We start from the raw sequence: 17561 nt of genomic DNA on the forward strand, positions 1-17561 counted from the left end.
CTGACGTGGCATCTGCACATACCTGCCTCTCCTAGAGAAGTGAGTGCTGCTGCTGATGTTGCATCTGCACATACCTGCCTCTCCTAGAGAAGTGAGTGCTGCTACTTATGATGCATCTGCACATACTTGCCTCTCCTAGAGAAGTGAGTGCTGCTACTTACGATGCATCTGCACATACTTGCCTCTCCTAGAGAAGTCAGGGGTGCTACTGACGTTGCATCTTCACATACCTGCCTCTCCTAGAGAAGTGAGTGCTGCTACTTACGATGCATCTGCACATACTTGCCTCTCCTAGAGAAGTGAGTGCTGCTACTTACGATGCATCTGCACATACTTGCCTCTCCTAGAGAAGTCAGGGGTGCTACTGACGTTGCATCTTCACATACCTGCCTCTTATAGAGAAGTGAGTGCTGCTACTTACGATGCATCTTCACATACTTGCCTCTCCTATAGAAGTGAGTGGTGCTACTGACGTTGCATCTGCACATACCTGCCTCTCCTAGAGAAGTGAGTGCTGCTACTTACGATGCATCTGCACATACTTGCCTCTCCTAGAGAAGTCAGGGGTGCTACTGACGTTGCATCTTCACATACTTGCCTCTCCTAGAGAAGTGAGTGGTGCTACTGACGTTGCATCTGCACATACCTGCCTCTCCTAGAGAAGTGAGTGCTGCTACTTGCGATGCATCTGCACATACTTGCCTCTCCTAGAGAAGTGAGTGCTGCTATTTACTATGCATCTGCACATACTTGCCTCTCCTAGAGAAGTCAGGGGTGCTACTTACGATGCATCTTCACATACTTGCCTCTCCTAGAGAAGTGAGTGGTGCTACTGACGTTGCATCTGCACATACCTGCCTCTCCTAGAGAAGTCAGGGGTGCTACTGACGTTGCATCTTCACATACTTGCCTCTCCTAGAGAAGTGAGTGGTGCTACTGACGTTGCATCTGCACATACCTGCCTCTCCTAGAGAAGTGAGTGCTGCTATTTACTATGCATCTGCACATACTTGCCTCTCCTAGTGAAGTGAGTGCTGCTATTTACTATGCATCTGCACATACTTGCCTCTCCTAGAGAAGTGAGTGGTGCTACTTGCGATGAATCTGCACATACCTGCCTCTTCTAGAGAAGTCAGTGGTGCTACTGACGTTGCATCTGCACATACCTGCCTCTTCTAGAGAAGATAGGTGCACATTTCTGTGTAATGTGCACAAGTCCTCATAGGGCAGTACAGAGGCAGCGTCCAGCACTCATTCTTCCATTGCAGAAGTGGGCAGCACCAGACAACCCTTTTAACTGCCTGGCTGGAATTTTTTTAAATTAAATTTGGAAAACCCCTTAAAATAACAAAATAAGACTGTTATTCAGGTACACGCCAAAATATTGAATCAATAGTAATTTCCCATTTTTATTAAATAATGTTAAAATTAATTCAGAATTTTGTTTCAATGAATTCCAAAGTGGACAGAGGATCTGGTAGGGTATGTTAGGACCTTTTAATACTGTCACTCATTGAGGATAATTTTACTGTTTTCACAGCCAGAGAAACCTAGCTGAAATTACAGAGCTGATCCATACAGCTTTCCTGGTGCATCGTGGGATTGTGAATATTGAGGAGCTGAAGAGTTGTGATGGACCTCTTAAGGATATGCAATTTGGCAATAAAATGGCAATTCTAAGTGGAGACTTCCTCTTGGCAAATGCTTGCACTGGACTTGCACAACTACAAAACACAAAGGTAAAAAATATATATTCATTTTTCCATACATTAAGCAACGTGCACACATTCCATATTTGTTCAGTATTTTGCATCAGTATCTGTAAGCCAAAACCAGGAGTGGGTGATAAATCCAGAACTGGTGACATGTTTCTATTATACTTTTTCTCTGACTGTTCCATTCCTGGGTTTCGCTTACAAATACTGATGTTAAAAACTGACCAAATACTCAACGTGTGAACGTGGCCTAAGAGAAGGCTAGGTAAATGTGTATTCTTTCAGAGATATATCTGTATATTGCATTTACTGTGAAGTCAGTTCAGTATGTCTGGATAGAATATAGAAGTGCTTCTAAAACTGTGAGGTGTTTCCAGTAGAAAAAGTTTGAGAAATGCCAGAGTAGAGGAATACAGAACTGCAAACATAAAAATCTTTCCACATTCGCATATGATTCTCTCTGCTCAGTCTGGTGTCCGTGATACCAAATCCCATTGTGGACCATCAAAACCCTTCATGAAAATATGTAGGAGAATCACAGCTATTCCACTTTAAAATGTTTTCTTTTTATTAAAAAATCCAATAACAACTCCATTTAATAATTTGTTTTGCAGCTGACATGCAGACTGATGCGTTTCTGGCCTACAGAGTGCTTTCGTACACTGAAGCCAGCGTCTCCTGTAAAAAAGCAAAAATAAAAAAGCAACCATATCACTCACCTGTCTGTCGTTCTGTCCACGACGTAATCCATGAATGGGGATAAACAGTTTTCCACCTGGAAGGTGATCGTCTAGGCTGAGAACCACTGAGGAATGAGCTGCTGTGAGCTCAGCCTCAGTGACTAGTGGTGAAAAGTCTTGCAGTGCAGCAGTGAGTTCACCGGGAGAAACTTCGCCGCTGAACTGTGAGACTTTTTAATTCAAGGGACAGGCTGGGAACGCAGGCTCAGTGACCTGTAGTAACCGCTATTATGTCACTGAGGCTGAGCTCGCAGCAGCTCATTCCTTAGTGGTTTTCAGTCTGGACGGTCGCATTTTGGCATCGTCCAGGTTGAAAACTGTTTATCCCATACATGAATTATGGCGTGGTACAGATGAGGGATATGGTTATTTTTGTATTTTTTACAGGAGATGTTGCCTTCAATGGAATTGGGCATTAGTTGAGTATAGATCTGTATGTTATTTTTAAATGAAAAAAAAAGTGTTTTTTTTAATTTGAAATAATGAACTTTAGTCTTGATGTGTGTTTATTTACAATACAACTATAGGATTAGACATGGGCTTGATGTCACCGGACAATAGAAAGGTTACATCAACCCCACAATTATGAACGCCAGTTGCCTTTCCCACAGGGCAAGTGGGAAGAGTCGGGCAAAGTGTCAGAATTGGCGCATCTAACAGATGCACCATTTCTGGGTGGCTATGAGGGCTAATATCCATGGCCCCTTACCAGTCTGAGAATAGTAGCCCCCAGCTGTCTGCTTTGGCTTGGCTGGTTGTCAAAAATGAAAGGGGGCATGCCTTTTTTTCTAAATTATTTATTTACATTTTTTTTTTTAAAAAAACAGCGTGAGGACCCACAGCTGTCAGTTTTGCCTTGCTGATTGTCGAAAATACAGGGGAACCCACAGCAGTTTTTTATTTTTAATTATTTATTTAGAGCGCAGGCACTCCCATCAGCTGCCGCCTGCTCTCGCTGTTATTAGGGGCAGCAGGCTTAGGCTGACTGGAGTAGTAGTCCCATCACCCCACAGCACTGACCGTAGGTAAACATTTTACCTCCAGTTACAACTGATGGTTCATTACGTCATCTGACAGCGTGGGAACCGTAGTGCTTTTGACCGGTGGTATTAACCCCTTAGTGACAGAGCCAATTTGGTACTTAATGACCAGGCCAATTTTTGCAATTCTGACCACTGTCACTTTATGAGGTTATAACTCTGGAACGCTTCAACGGATCCCGCTGATTCTGAGATTGTTTTTTCGTGACATATTGTACTTCATGTTAGTGGTAACATTTCTTCGATATTACTTGCGATTATTTATGAAAAAAACGGAAATATGGCGAAAATTTTTAAAATTTTGCAATTTTCAAACTTTGTATTTTTATGCCCTTAAATCAGAGAGATATGTCATAAAAAATAGTTAATAAATAACATTTCCCACATGTCTACTTTACATCAGCACAATTTTGGAAACAAAATTTTTTTTTGTTAGGGAGTTATAAGGGTTAAAAGTTGACCAGCAATTTCTCATTTTTACAACACCATTTTTTTTTAGGGACCACATCACATTTGAAGTCATTTTGAGGGGTCTATATGATAGAAAATAATGAAGTGTGACACCATTCTAAAAACTACACCCCTCAAGGTTCTCAAAACCACATTCAAGAAGTTTATTAACCCTTTACGTGCTTCACAGGAACTGAAACAATGTGGAAGGAAAAAATGAACATTTAACTTTTTTTTGCAAACATCTTAATTCAGAACCATTTTTTTTATTTTCACAAGTGTAAAAACAGAAATGTAACCATAAATTTTGTTATGCAATTTCTCCTGAATACGCCAATACCCCATATGTGGGGGTAAACCACTGTTAGGGCGCACCGCAGAGCTTGGAAGTGAAGGAGCGCCGTTTGACTTTTTCAATGCAGAATTGGCTGGAATTGAGATCAGACGCCATGTCACGTTTCGAGAGCCCCTGATGTACCTAAACAGTGGAAACTCCCCACAAGTGACACCATTTTGGAAACTAGACCCCTTAAGGAACTTATCTAGATGTGTGGTGAGCACTTTGAACCCCCAAGTGCTTCACAGAAGTTTATAACGTAGAGCCGTGAAAATAAAAAATCGCTTTTGTTTACACAAAAATGATCTTTTTGCCCACAAATTCTTATTTTCACAAGGGTAACAGGAGAAATTAGACCACAAAAGTTGTTGTGCAATTTCTCCTGAGTACGCTGATACCCAATATGTGGGGGTAAACAACTGTTAGGGCGCACCGCAGAGCTTGGAAGAGAAGGAGTGCCGTTTTACTTTTTCAATGTAGAATTGGCTGGAATTGAGATTGGACGCCATGTCGCGTTTGGAGAGCCCCTGATTTGCCTAAACAGTGGAAACTCCCCACAAGTGACACCATTTTGGAAACTAGACCCCTTAAGGAACTTATCTAGATGTGTGGCGAGCACTTTGAACCCCCATGTGCTTCACAGAAGTTTATAACGTAGAGCCATGAAAAAAAAAATTGCATTTTTTCTACAAAAATTATCTTTTTGCCCACAAATTTTTATTTTCACAAGGGTAACAGGAGAAATTAGACCACAAAAGTTGTTGTGCAATTTCTCCTGAGTACGTCGGTACCCAATATGTGGGGGTAAACCACTGTTGGGCGCACCGCAGAGCTTGGAAGAGAAAGAGTGCCGTTTTACTTTTTCAATGTAGAATTGGCTGGAATTGAGATCGGACGCCATGTCGCGTTTGGAGAGCCCCTGATGTGCCTAAACAGTAGAAATCCCCCACAAGTGACCCCATTTTGGAAACTAGACCCCCCATGGAACTTATCTAGATGTGTGGTGAGAACCTTGAATGCCCAAGTGCTTCACAGAAGTTTATAATGCAGAGCCGTGAAAGTAAAATATTTTTTTTTTTCCACAAAAAAGATTTTTTAGCCACCAAATTTTTATTTTCACAAGGGTAACAAGAGAAACTGGACCCCAAAAGTTGTTGTCCAATTTGTCCTGAGTATGCTGGTACCCCATATGTGGGGGTAAACCACTGTTTGGGCGCACGGCAGAGCTCGGAAGGGAAGGAGCGCCTTTTTGGAATGCAGACTTTGATAGAATGGTCTGTGGGCATTATGTTGCGATTGCAGAGCCCCTGATGTACCTAAACTGTAGTAACCCCCCACAAGTGACCCCATTTTGGAAACTAGACCCCCCAAGGAACTTATCTAGATGTGTGGTGAGAACTTTGAATGCCCAAGTGCTTCACAGAAGTTTAGAATGCAGAGTCGTGAAAATAAAAAATATTTTTTTTTTCACAAAAAAGATATTGTAGCCCCCAAGTTTTTATTTTCACAAGGGTAACAAGAGAAATTGGACCCCAGAAGTTGTTGTCCAATTTATCCCGAGTACGCTGATGCCCCATATGTGGGGGTAACCCACTGTTTGGGCGCACGGCAGAGCTCAGAAGGGAGGGAGCACCATTTGACTTTTTGAGCGCAAAATTGGCTGTCGTGTTTGGAGACCCCCTGATGTACCTAAACAGTGGAAACCCCCCAATTCTAGCTCCAACCCTAACCCCAACACACCCCTAACCCTAATCCCAACCTCATCCATAATCCTAATCACTAACCCTAACCATAATCACAACCCTTACCCCAAGTCAACCCTAACCATAACCCTAATCAAAACCCTAAATCCAACACACCCCTAATCCTAATCTCAACCCTAACCTCAAACCTAACCCTAACCCCAACACACCCCTAACCCTAATCCCAACCTCATCCATAATCCTAATCACTAACCCTAACCATAATCACAACCCTTACCCCAAAACAACCCTAATGTAAACCCTAACCATAACCCTAATTAAAACCCTAAATCCAACACACCCCTAATCCTAATCTCAACCCTAACCTCAAACCTAACCCTAATCCCAATACACCCCTAATCACAACCCTAACCTTAACCCTAATCCCAAACCTAACCCTAATCCCAAGCGTAACCCTAATGCCAACCCTAACCCTAATACGAACCCTAATCCAAACCCTAACCCTAATCCCAGCTCTAACCCTAACTTTAGCCCCAACCCTAGCCCTAACTTTAGCCCCAACCCTAACCCTAGCCCTAGGGCTACTTTCACACTTGCGTCGTTTGGCATTCCGTCGCAAAACGTCGTTTTGGACAAGAAACGGATCCTGCAAATGTGCCCGCAGGATGCGTTTTTTGCCCATAGACTTGTATTGCCGATGGATCGTGATGGATGGCCACACGTCGCGTCCGTCGTGCACTGGAACAGTTGTGTTTTGGCGGAGCGTCGGCACAAAAAAACGTTCAATGAAACGTTTTTTTGTACGTCGCATCCGCCATTTCTGACCGCGCATGCGTGGCCGTAACTCCGCCCCCTCCTCCCCAGGACATAGATTGGGCAGCGGATGTGTTGAAAAACTACAGCTGCTGCCCACGTTGTGCACAATTTTCACAACGTGCGTCGGTATGTCGGGCCGACGCATTGCGACGGCCCCGTACCGACGTAAGTGTGAAAGAAGCCTAACCCTAAGTTTAGCCCCAACCCTAACCCTAAATTTAGCCCCAACCCTAACCCTAAATTTAGCCCCAACCCTAGCCCTACCCCTAACCTAACCCTACCCCTACCCCTAACCTAACCCTACCCCTAACCCTACCCCTAACCCTACCCCTAACCTACCCCTAACCTTAACCCTACCCCTAACCCTAACCCTACCCCTAACCTAACCCTAACCTAACCCTACCCCTAACCCTAACCCTACCCCTAACCCTACCCCTAACCTAACCCTACCCCTAACCCTACCCCTAACCCTAACCTAACCCTACCCCTAACCCTACCCCTAACCCTACCCCTAACCCTAACCCTAACCTAACCCTAACCCTACCCCTAACCCTACCCCTAACCCTACCCCTAACCTAACCCTACCCCTAACCCTACCCCTAACCCTAACCCTAATTTTAGCCCCAACTGCTGTTCTCCTGCCGGCCGGCAGATGGAGACAGATGGCGGGCGCACTGGGCATGCGTCCGCCATGTTCTGCTGCCGGCGGCCAGGAGGAGCAGCAAGAGGATCCAGGGACCTAGGTGAGTATGCTAGGGTCCCCGAATCCCCCTATTTCTCTGTCCTCTGATGTGCGATCACATCAGAGGACAGAGAATTACACTTTACTTTTTTTTTTTTTTTTTTTTTTGCGGTCGCCGGTAACGATCGCAAAACAGGGGTCGGTAATACCGACCCCGATCGTGCTCTTTGGGGTCTCGGCTACCCCCGGCAGCCGAGACCCCAAAGATTCTCCCGGTGCCGGCCGGCGGGCGCACTGCGCATGCGCCCGCCATTTTGAAGATGGCGGCGCCCACCGGGAGACACGAGGAGCATCGGGGGAGCTAGGTGAGTATTGGGGGGCCACCTGGGACCCCTTTTCTCTGTCCTCCGATGTGCGATCACATCGGAAGACAGAGAAATTAAAAAGAGATCGCTTTTTTTTTTTTTTTTGCGATCGCCGGTAAACTGTTAATTACCGGCGATCGCAAATGCGGGGTGGGTTAAAAACCCCCCGAATCATGTTCTCTGGGGTCTCGGCTACCCTCGGCAGCCGAGACCCCGGAGAAAATCGGCCTCTGGGGGGCGCTATGGACTTTTTCCACAGCGCCGTTAATTAACGGCGCTGTGGTTTAAGTACCCTTAGCGGCCGCCGTTAAAAGGCGTATCGGCGGTCGCTAAGGGGTTAATCGTACAGCCAATCAGAGCCACTAGTGTTTCTCACGCTGTCATGAAGATGACAGTGTGAGAAACACCTGGTGTTCGTGGGGGCCTGAACCTGAACAGTAAAACGGACTTCCTGGTGAAGTCCATGTTCGGGGTCTGTGCCCGAATGGTAGGTGTTCGGTACGGACCATGAACTTTCCAGTTCGGCTTCAACCATCTATAATGAGCACTCTTGTTTTTCAGTGAATAGTGGAGTTTTTCCACTACAGGTAGTTTGGGTTTTTTATAATTTTGTCCACATGTATTATGCTGTAAATTGCTGTGGATTTGTAGTGCAGAAAGCTCATCTCATATCCAAAGAGGTTGGAACCAGCCAAAGTCATATGTCCATGGTCCTAAGTCATTCTAGCTGCTCCTATGATTAGGAGAGTGGCTGACTGACAGATCCTTCTTCCAGAACCGCTGATGCGGTTTACATTTTAAAGGACTGTGCTTAAGGTATCGTCACACTGAACGATATCGTTAACGATATCGTTGCTTTTTGTGACGTAGCAACGATATCGTTAACACGATCAGGTCCCTGCTGGGAGATTGTTGGTCGCTGGGGAAAGTCCAGCACTTTATTTTGTCGCTGGATCTCCCGCCGTGTGTGACGCCGATCCAGTGATGTCGTCACTGGTAACCAGGGTAAATATCGGGTTACTAAGCGCAGGGCCGCGCTTAGTAACCCGATGTTTACCCTGGTTACCGTTGTAAATGTAAAAAAACAAACACTACATACTTACATTCCCGGTGTCTGGTCATGTCCCTCGCCGTCAGCTTCCCGCACTGACTGGTGAGCGCTGGCCAGCCATATAGCAAAGCACAGCTGTACTTTACGGCGGGCGCTCAGTCAGTGCTGGAAGCTGAAGGCGAGGGACCTGACCAGACACCGGGAATGTAAGTATGTAGTGTTTGTTTTTTTACATTTACAACGGTAACCAGGGTAAACATCGGGTTACCACGCGCAGCCCTGCGCTTAGTAACCCGATATTTACCCTGGTTACCCGGGGACTTCAGGATCATTGGTCGCTGGAGAGCTGTCTGTGTGACAGCTCTCCAGCGACCAAACAGCGACGCTGCAGCGATCGACATCGTTGTCGGTATCGCTGCAGCGTCGCTTAGTGTGACGGTACCTTTAGACACCTTTCCTGGCAGTAATCCTTCATACCTGGTTCATATGCGCAGAAGAGTGTGTCACTTTAGGTATAGGGGCTCCACAGAAGAGAACATTTTTTATGGGGCTTCCCCATTGTCAAAACTTTCGGAATATTTGTGTTGAGAAATTCTTATAACGCGATCAGTCCCTTACACAATCTGATACATTTTTTTTACATGTAGCACAGTTCAAAGTTGAGCTCAAACACTAAGCAGCTACAGTATTCTAGTAGCCTTTTATCGTGCTCCGTATGATTAACTTCTTTTAGGTCCACTCTCGGGACTAGCAATTAGTTGTGAATATCTAAAGCCGTAATGAAAAGCAAAGCTATTTTATAATTGTCTGCCGTAAAATTAGCCAAGTCAATTATTTTCCCTTAGGCATTTTTACTGTAGATATTAAGAGGATAAAAAATAATTGCCTTAGGTAGCACTTTGATTCTTAAGTAACAGAAATAACATGCTTCTAATTCTTCTAATTGCATTTTGCTATGCTAAATATTTAGTCCAGAGGTAATTAAATTGTTTGTCTTTATATGTTAATAACCAATGGATAATGTAAGGGGAATACGAGAAGTTGCAGATTTCATAGATGCCATTTACCAGCTGGGTCTCTCTAAGTGACATAGTTTCAGCTTTTTAACATAAAATGGAACTTTCCACGTACACTACTGTATAATAGGTGAGTAAAGGAAAATGAGTAGGGCAGCACGGTGGCTCAGTGGTTAGCAAATAGTACAAATCCACCAAGGACAACATCTGCAAGGAGATTGTATGTTCTCCCCGTGTTTGCGTGGGTTTCCTCCCACACTCCAAAGACTTACTGCTAAGGAATCTAGATTGTGAGCCCCAATGGGGACAGTGATGATGATGATGATGTTTGTAAAGTGCTGTGGAATTAATGGTGCTGTACAAGCGAGTCAATGATTCTTAACTATCTCTTGTTATTGAAGGAAATAGATTTCTAGACCAGCTTGTGCCGCTTGACTTCTAAGTTCAGTTTACCCCACCTGTGAATCAACAGGTGTGGATGCTGCCAGCTTGGCACCCCAGCTGTGCGGGAAAACAGGAGCAGTGGTTTTTATTACAGCGAGTCGTGTACATCCTTGTATTGCATAGATGATCATTTATTTACCATGTTACATGCTAAGTCATAAGCAAAATCGCTGCCGCACAACATGTCTCGGTAGTTCGTATCCCAGATATATACATCTGTGAGGATGGGAGAATCCCTTTTTTGCCATTATGTGGCTCTTTATTCATTGGACTCCCTTTCTCATATTCTTTGTAAATCCTGCTGATAGGTTGGTTGCTCGGTGTTACATTTTCATATACAGTAGATTGTATATGTTAGTAAATAATAATTACGGTAGTACCATCTCTGTAAATAGAACAATCACCGCTTTGTTTTTGGTTCTCTGTTTTAAACTGATCACCCCATAAAAAGGCCAAGAAGTATTTGTAATGTATAGTAGTCTTACGCCAGGGTCACATTGCCGTATATTCTCTCACGCGGGAGAATCGGATCTATTATGCTAATGTCGCTCGGATCAAACTCTCAGAGTTTGAGCCAAGTATCGCCTTACATCCGATTCTTTTGCATGATATCATCACAGCACAGGTGTGGAGAAGATGAAGAACTTAATTTCTCCATTGTCTGTGTCTGCGAATGTCAGACTGCACTCGAATGACATCCGAGTGCAGTCTGATGTTTTACACGCACCCATAGACTTGCATGTATCTGCATGGTCCAATTTTCAGAGCCACTAGCAGCATGCTGCGATTGTATTCTAATGTCGATCGGCAAGAGAAAACAATCACAGAACTGCCCTATAGAATAACATTGGGCCGAGTGCTCTGCCATAACACATTGGATAGCACTGAGCCGTGTAAAACGCTAGTGTGAGCGAACCCTAAAGGAGAGAATCGTCCCACTATAAGTCGATCTTCTGTGTTTTGGGACTTACGGTACAAACTTTCTCTCTTGACAAGCTTTAACGGATGTTGATACTGATGGCAGCAATCAGTGCTAATATTAAGAGGCATTATTGATCGCATTACACGCTTCATTTTCTTATTTGTTTGTCACTTCTGTCCCTGCCACTTTCTATTAGATAGAAACAAGCAGCTGAAAATAGAAGCAGCAGAACATGTTCCACCTAATTACTCGTTTCCAAATGCCTGGAAGATTGTCTTGCACTGTAAGGTACTAGAGTTCTAAGCATCAGACCTGCAGGCTAACAAGCCCAGGGATTGCAGAAAATAGCCACCTCATAAATATAATCTGAGAATAAGACATTTATAGGTTGAACAGGACAAACATTAAATGACAGGCTCCAATTCTAGACTGTGTTAACCCTTTTCCACTGCAGTTGTCTGACTCATTAATGGTGGCCAGGTGTCCAATCTATTTATGCATGTTATACTGAGATCTTTACTAACCACCATGACAATAGATGAGGCTTTGTTCACACTGCATTTCTGCACTGCATTTGAGGAATTTCGCCTAAATACCTGTAAAAACAGGATTCAACCTGCATTTCTGCAGCATGTTCTGGGGTTTCGCCTCAATTCCCAGATTCAGACAAACCCTTGGGACATAGACTGCTATGATATGAACGGAGTTTAGCCAAAATCCTTTATGTACTGCAGAAAGGCAGTGTGAACATAGCGTATCAGAAATCCCTGACCATAATTGGGCTTAGTTATAATATATAAAATTTATATATATCTACTATATAATTGTCTAAGGGTCACTTCCGTCTGTCCATCTGTCCTTCTGTCTGTCACGGATATTCATTGGTCGCGGCCCCTGTCTGTCATGGAATCCAAGTCGCTGATTGGTCTCGCCAGCTGCCTGTCATGGCTGCCGCGACGAATCAGCGACGGCCTAAGTCCGATTAGTCCCTCCCTACTCCTCTGTAGTCAGTGCCCGCTCCATACTCCCCGCAGTCACCGCTCACACAGGGTTAATGCCAGTGCTAACCGACCGTGTTATGCCGCGGGTAACTCACTCCGTTACCGCCGCTATTAACCCTGTGTGACCAAGTTTTTATTATTGATGCTGCCTATGCAGTGTCAATAGTAAAAGATGTAATGTTAAAAATAATAATAATAAAAAAAAATCATTATATACTCACCTTCCGCCGCCTTTCCCGCTCCTCGCGACGCTCCGGTAACATGTTGTGAATTCTGTTATCGAACTCCCTCCTGTGGTCATGAATGGTACTTCGGCGAGTTCTGTCCATGGACTCCCTCTGGTGGCTGTGAGTGGAGCTGCTGCTTCTGAGGTTCCTTCCACAGGTGATGTAGTTTAGTCTTTGGCTGGCTGCTCTATTTAACTCCACTCAGATCGTTACTCCATGCCAGCTGTCAATGTTCTAGTACTGGTTCAGTTCGCTCTTGGATCTTTCGGGTGACCTGTCTACTCCAGCAGAAGCTAAGTCCCTGCTAGTTTATTATTTGTTCTTTGTTTTCTTGTCCAGCTTGCTAAACATGATTTTGCCTTGCTAGCTGGAAGCTGTGGGATGCAGAGTGGCACCTCCGTACCGTGAGTCGGTGCGGAGGTCTTTTTGCACACTCTGCGTGGTCTTCTTGTAGTTTTTTGTGCTGACCGCAAAGTTACCTTTCCTATCCTCAGTCTGTTTAGTAAGTCTGGCCTCCCTTTGCTGAAACCTGTTTAATTTCTGTGTTTGTGACTTTCATCTTAACTCACAGTCAATATATGTGGGGGGCTGCCTTTTTCTTTGGGGAATTTCTCTGAGGCAAGGTAGGCTTTATTTTCTTCTCTAGGGCTAGTTAGCTCTTAGGCTGTGAAGAGGCGTCTAGGGAGAGTCAGGAACGCTCCACGGCTATTTCTAGTGTGTGTGATAGGATTAGGGGTTGCGGTCAGCAGAGCTTCCACTTCCCAGAGCTTGTCCTTTGTTGGTTTAACCATCAGGTCTTTTCGGGTGCTCCTAACCACCAGGTCATAACAGTACAGCTGGCCCAAAGTATTAATGCATCTCAATAGAGGGATAAGAGAAGTTCTGAGACCATTTTTTTTTCTTTGCAGTGTGTTTTGTCTTTCTTTTCCCCTTAACCTCTGCGTGGTTCAGGACACAGGTGTAGATATGGACATTCAAGGTCTGTCCTCTTGTGTGGATCATCTCACTGCAAGGGTACAAAACATTCAAGATTTTGTGGTTCAGAATCCGATGTTAGAGCCTAGAATTCCAATTCCTGATTTGTTTTCTGGGGATAGATCTAAGTTCCTGAATTTCAAAAATAATTGTAAACTGTTTCTTGCTTTGAAACCCCGCTCCTCTGGTGACCCCGTTCAACAAGTAAAAATCATTATTTCTTTGTTGCGTGGTGACCCTCAAGACTTGGCATTTTCCCTTGCGCCAGGAGATCCTGCATTGCGTGATATAGATGCGTTTTTTCTGGCGCTTGGATTGCTTTATGATGAACCAAATTCAGTGGATCAGGCAGAGAAAATCTTGCTGGCTTTGTGTCAGGGTCAGGATGAAGCGGAGGTATATTGTCAGAAGTTTAGAAAGTGGTCTGTGCTTACTCAGTGGAATGAATGTGCCCTGGCGGCAATTTTCAGAAAGGGTCTGTCTGAAACCCTTAAGGATGTCCTGGTGGGATTTCCCACGCCTGCTGGTCTGAATGAGTCTATGTCCTTGGCCATTCAGATCGATCGGCGCTTGCGGGAGCGCAAAGCTGTGCACCATTTGGCGGTATTCTCTGAGCATAGGCCTGAGCCTATGCAATGTGATAGGACTTTGACCAGAGCTGAACGGCAAGAACACAGACGTCGGAATGGGCTGTGTTTTTACTGTGGTGATTCCACTCATGCTATCTCTGAGTGTCCTAAGCGCACTTAGTGGTTCGCTAGGTCTGCCACCATTGGTACGGTACAGTCTAAATTTCTTTTGTCCGTTACTCTGATTTGCTCTTTGTCGTCCTATTCTGTAATGGCATTTGTGGATTCAGGCGCTGCACTGAATTTGATGGACTTGGAGTTTGCCAGGCGCTGTGGTTTTTTCTTGGAGCCCTTGCAGTATCCTATTCCATTGAGAGGAATTGATGCTACGCCTTTGGCCAAGAATAAGCCTCAGTACTGGACTCAATTGACCATGTGCATGGCTCCTGCACATCAGGAGGATATTCGTTTTTTGGTGTTGCATAATCTGCATGATGTGGTCGTTTTGGGGTTGCCATGGCTACAGGTCCATAATCCAGTATTGGATTGGAAATCTGTCTGTGTCCAGCTGGGGTTGTCAAGGGGTACATGGTGATGTTCCATTGCTGTCAATTTCGCCTTCCACTCCTTCTGAAGTCCCTGAATTTTTGTCGGATTACCGGGATGTATTTGATGAGCCCAAATCCAGTGCCCTACCTCCTCATAGGGATTGCGATTGTGCTATTAATTTGATTCCTGGTAGTAAGTTTCCTAAGGGCCGACTGTTCAATTTATCTGTGCCAGAGCACGCCGCTATGCAGAGTTATATAAAGGAATCCTTGGAGAAAGGTCTTATTCGCCCGTCGTCATCACCGTTGGGAGCAGGGTTCTTTTTTGTGGCCAAGAAGGATGGTTCTTTGAGACCTTGTATTGATTACCGCCTTCTTAATAAGATCACAGTCAAATTTCAGTACCCTTTGCCGCTGCTGTCTGATTTGTTTGCTCGGATTAAGGGGGCTAGTTGGTTCACCAAGATAGATCTTCGAGGGGCGTATAATCTTGTGCGTATTAAACAGGGCGATGAATGGAAAACAGCATTTAATACGCCCGAGGGCCATTTTGAGTACCTGGTTATGCCATTCGGGCTTTCTAATGCTCCATCTGTATTTCAGTCCTTTATGCATGACATCTTCCGAGAGTACCTGGATAGATTCATGATTGTATATTTGGATGATATTTTGGTCTTTTCGGATGATTGGGAGTCTCATGTAAAGCAGGTCAGAATGGTGTTCCAGGTCCTTCGTGCAAATTCCTTGTTTGTGAAGGTGTCAAAGTGTCTCTTTGGAGTTCAGAAGGTTTCATTTTTGGGTTTCATTTTTTCCCCTTCTACTATCGAGATGGACCCTGTTAAAGTTCAGGCCATTTATGATTGGACTCAGCTGACATCTGTGAAGAGCCTGCAGAAGTTCCTGGGCTTTGCTAATTTTTACCGTCGCTTCATCGCTAATTTTTCTAGTGTGGCTAAACTGTTGACTGATTTGACCAAGAAAGGTGCTGATGTGGTCAATTGGTCCTCTGCGGCTGTAGAGGCTTTTCAGGAGTTGAAGCGTCGATTTTCTTCTGCCCCTGTGTTGTGCCAGCCAGATGTTTCGCTTCCGTTTCAGGTCGAGGTTGATGCTTCTGAGATTGGAGCAGGGGCTGTTTTGTCGCAAAGAAGTTCTGATGGCTCGGTGATGAAACCATGTGCCTTCTTTTCTAGAAAGTTCTCGCCTGCTGAGCGCAATTATGATGTTGGCAATCGAGAGTTGTTGGCCATGAAGTGGGCATTCGAGGAGTGGCGACATTGGCTTGAAGGAGCCAAGCATCGCGTGGTGGTTTTGACGGAGCACAAGAATTTGACTTATCTCGAGTCTGCCAAACGGTTGAATCCTAGACAGGCAAGATGGTCGCTGTTTTTCTCCCGTTTTGATTTTGTGATTTCGTACCTTCCGGGCTCTAAGAATGTGAAGGCTGATGCCCTGTCAAGGAGTTTTGTACCTGACTCTCCGGGTGTTAAATACATACCATGAGATACGGCCTTCCCAAAACCCTGTCTGATGACAAATGCACACTAAGCAGGATGGCTGTTTTTATCAAGTAGTTTGCACCTGTGCCGCCCCTAGCCTTTATCAGTGGAGGCCTGCTGCATCCTGCTTAGTGTGCATTTGTCATCAGACAGGGTTTTGGGAAGGCCGTATCTCATGGTATGTATTTTTTCTGAGTTTTTTCTATGTTAGCTGTTTTTGACTCTCCGGGTGTTCCTGAGCCGGCGGGTATTCTCAAAGAGGGGGTAATTTTTTCTGCCATCTCCCCTGATTTGCGGCGGGTGCTGCAGAAGTTTCAGGCTGAGAGACCTGACCGTTGTCCAGCGGAGAAACTGTTTGTCCCTGATAGATGGACTAGTAGAGTTATCTCTGAGGTTCATTGTTCGGTGGTGGCTGGTCATCCTGGAATCTTTGGTACCAGAGATTTGGTGGCTAGATCCTTTTGGTGGCCTTCTTTGTCACGGGATGTGCGTTCTTTTGTGCAGTCCTGTGGGACTTGTGCTCGGGCTAAGCCCTGCTGTTCTCGTGCCAGTGGGTTGCTTTTGCCCTTGCCGGTCCCGAAGAGGCCCTGGACGCATATTTCCATGGATTTTATTTCAGATCTCCCTGTCTCTCAAAGGATGTCGGTCATTTGGGTGGTTTGTGATCGCTTCTCTAAGATGGTCCATTTGGTACCCTTGTCTAAATTGCCTTCCTCCTCTGATTTGGTGCCATTGTTTTTCCAGCATGTGGTTCGTTTGCATGGCATTCCGGAGAACATCGTCTCGGACAGAGGTTCCCAGTTTGTTTCGAGGTTTTGGCGGTCCTTTTGTGCTAAGATGGGCATTGATTTGTCTTTTTCTTCGGCTTTCCATCCTCAGACAAATGGCCAAACCGAACGAACTAATCAGACTTTGGAAACATATCTGAGATGCTTTGTTTCTGCTGATCAGGATGATTGGGTGTCCTTCTTGCCTTTGGCTGAGTTTGCCCTTAATAATCGGGCCAGCTTGGCTACTTTGGTTTCGCCGTTTTTCTGTAATTCTGGTTTTCATCCTCGTTTCTCTTCAGGGCAGGTTGAGCCTTCAGACTGTCCTGGTGTGGATACTGGGGTGGACAGGTTGCAGCAGATTTGGACTCATGTGGTGGACAATTTGACATTGTCCCAGGAGAAGGCTCAACGTTTCGCTAACCGCCGGCGCTGTGTTGGTCCCCGACTTCGTGTTGGGGATTTGGTTTGGTTGTCGTCTCGTTATGTTCCTATGAAGGTTTCCTCTCCTAAGTTTAAGCCTTGTTTCATTGGTCCGTATAAGATTTCTGAAGTTCTCAATCCTGTGTCATTTCGTTTGGCCCTTCCAGCTTCTTTTGCCATCCATAATGTGTTCCATAGGTCATTATTGCGGAGATACGTGGCGCCTATGGTTCCCTCCGTTGATCCGCCTGCCCCGGTGTTGGTCGAGGGGGAG

General features: G+C 45.1%; 1 protein-coding gene across 1 annotated transcript in view; it reads left to right on the top strand.

The window, feature by feature from the left end:
• The window catches only part of PDSS2 (decaprenyl diphosphate synthase subunit 2), a 358886-nt gene that overhangs the window by 191622 nt on the left and 149703 nt on the right, over nt 1–17561 (top strand). Inside the window, exon 3 of the mRNA XM_069726275.1 lies at nt 1541–1739. Coding sequence (XP_069582376.1) covers nt 1541–1739 — 199 coding nt within the window. The remainder of the gene's footprint in view (nt 1–1540; nt 1740–17561) is intronic.

This window comes from Ranitomeya imitator, chromosome 5, assembly GCF_032444005.1.
Source record: "Ranitomeya imitator isolate aRanImi1 chromosome 5, aRanImi1.pri, whole genome shotgun sequence".
Taxonomy (NCBI): domain Eukaryota; kingdom Metazoa; phylum Chordata; class Amphibia; order Anura; family Dendrobatidae; genus Ranitomeya; species Ranitomeya imitator.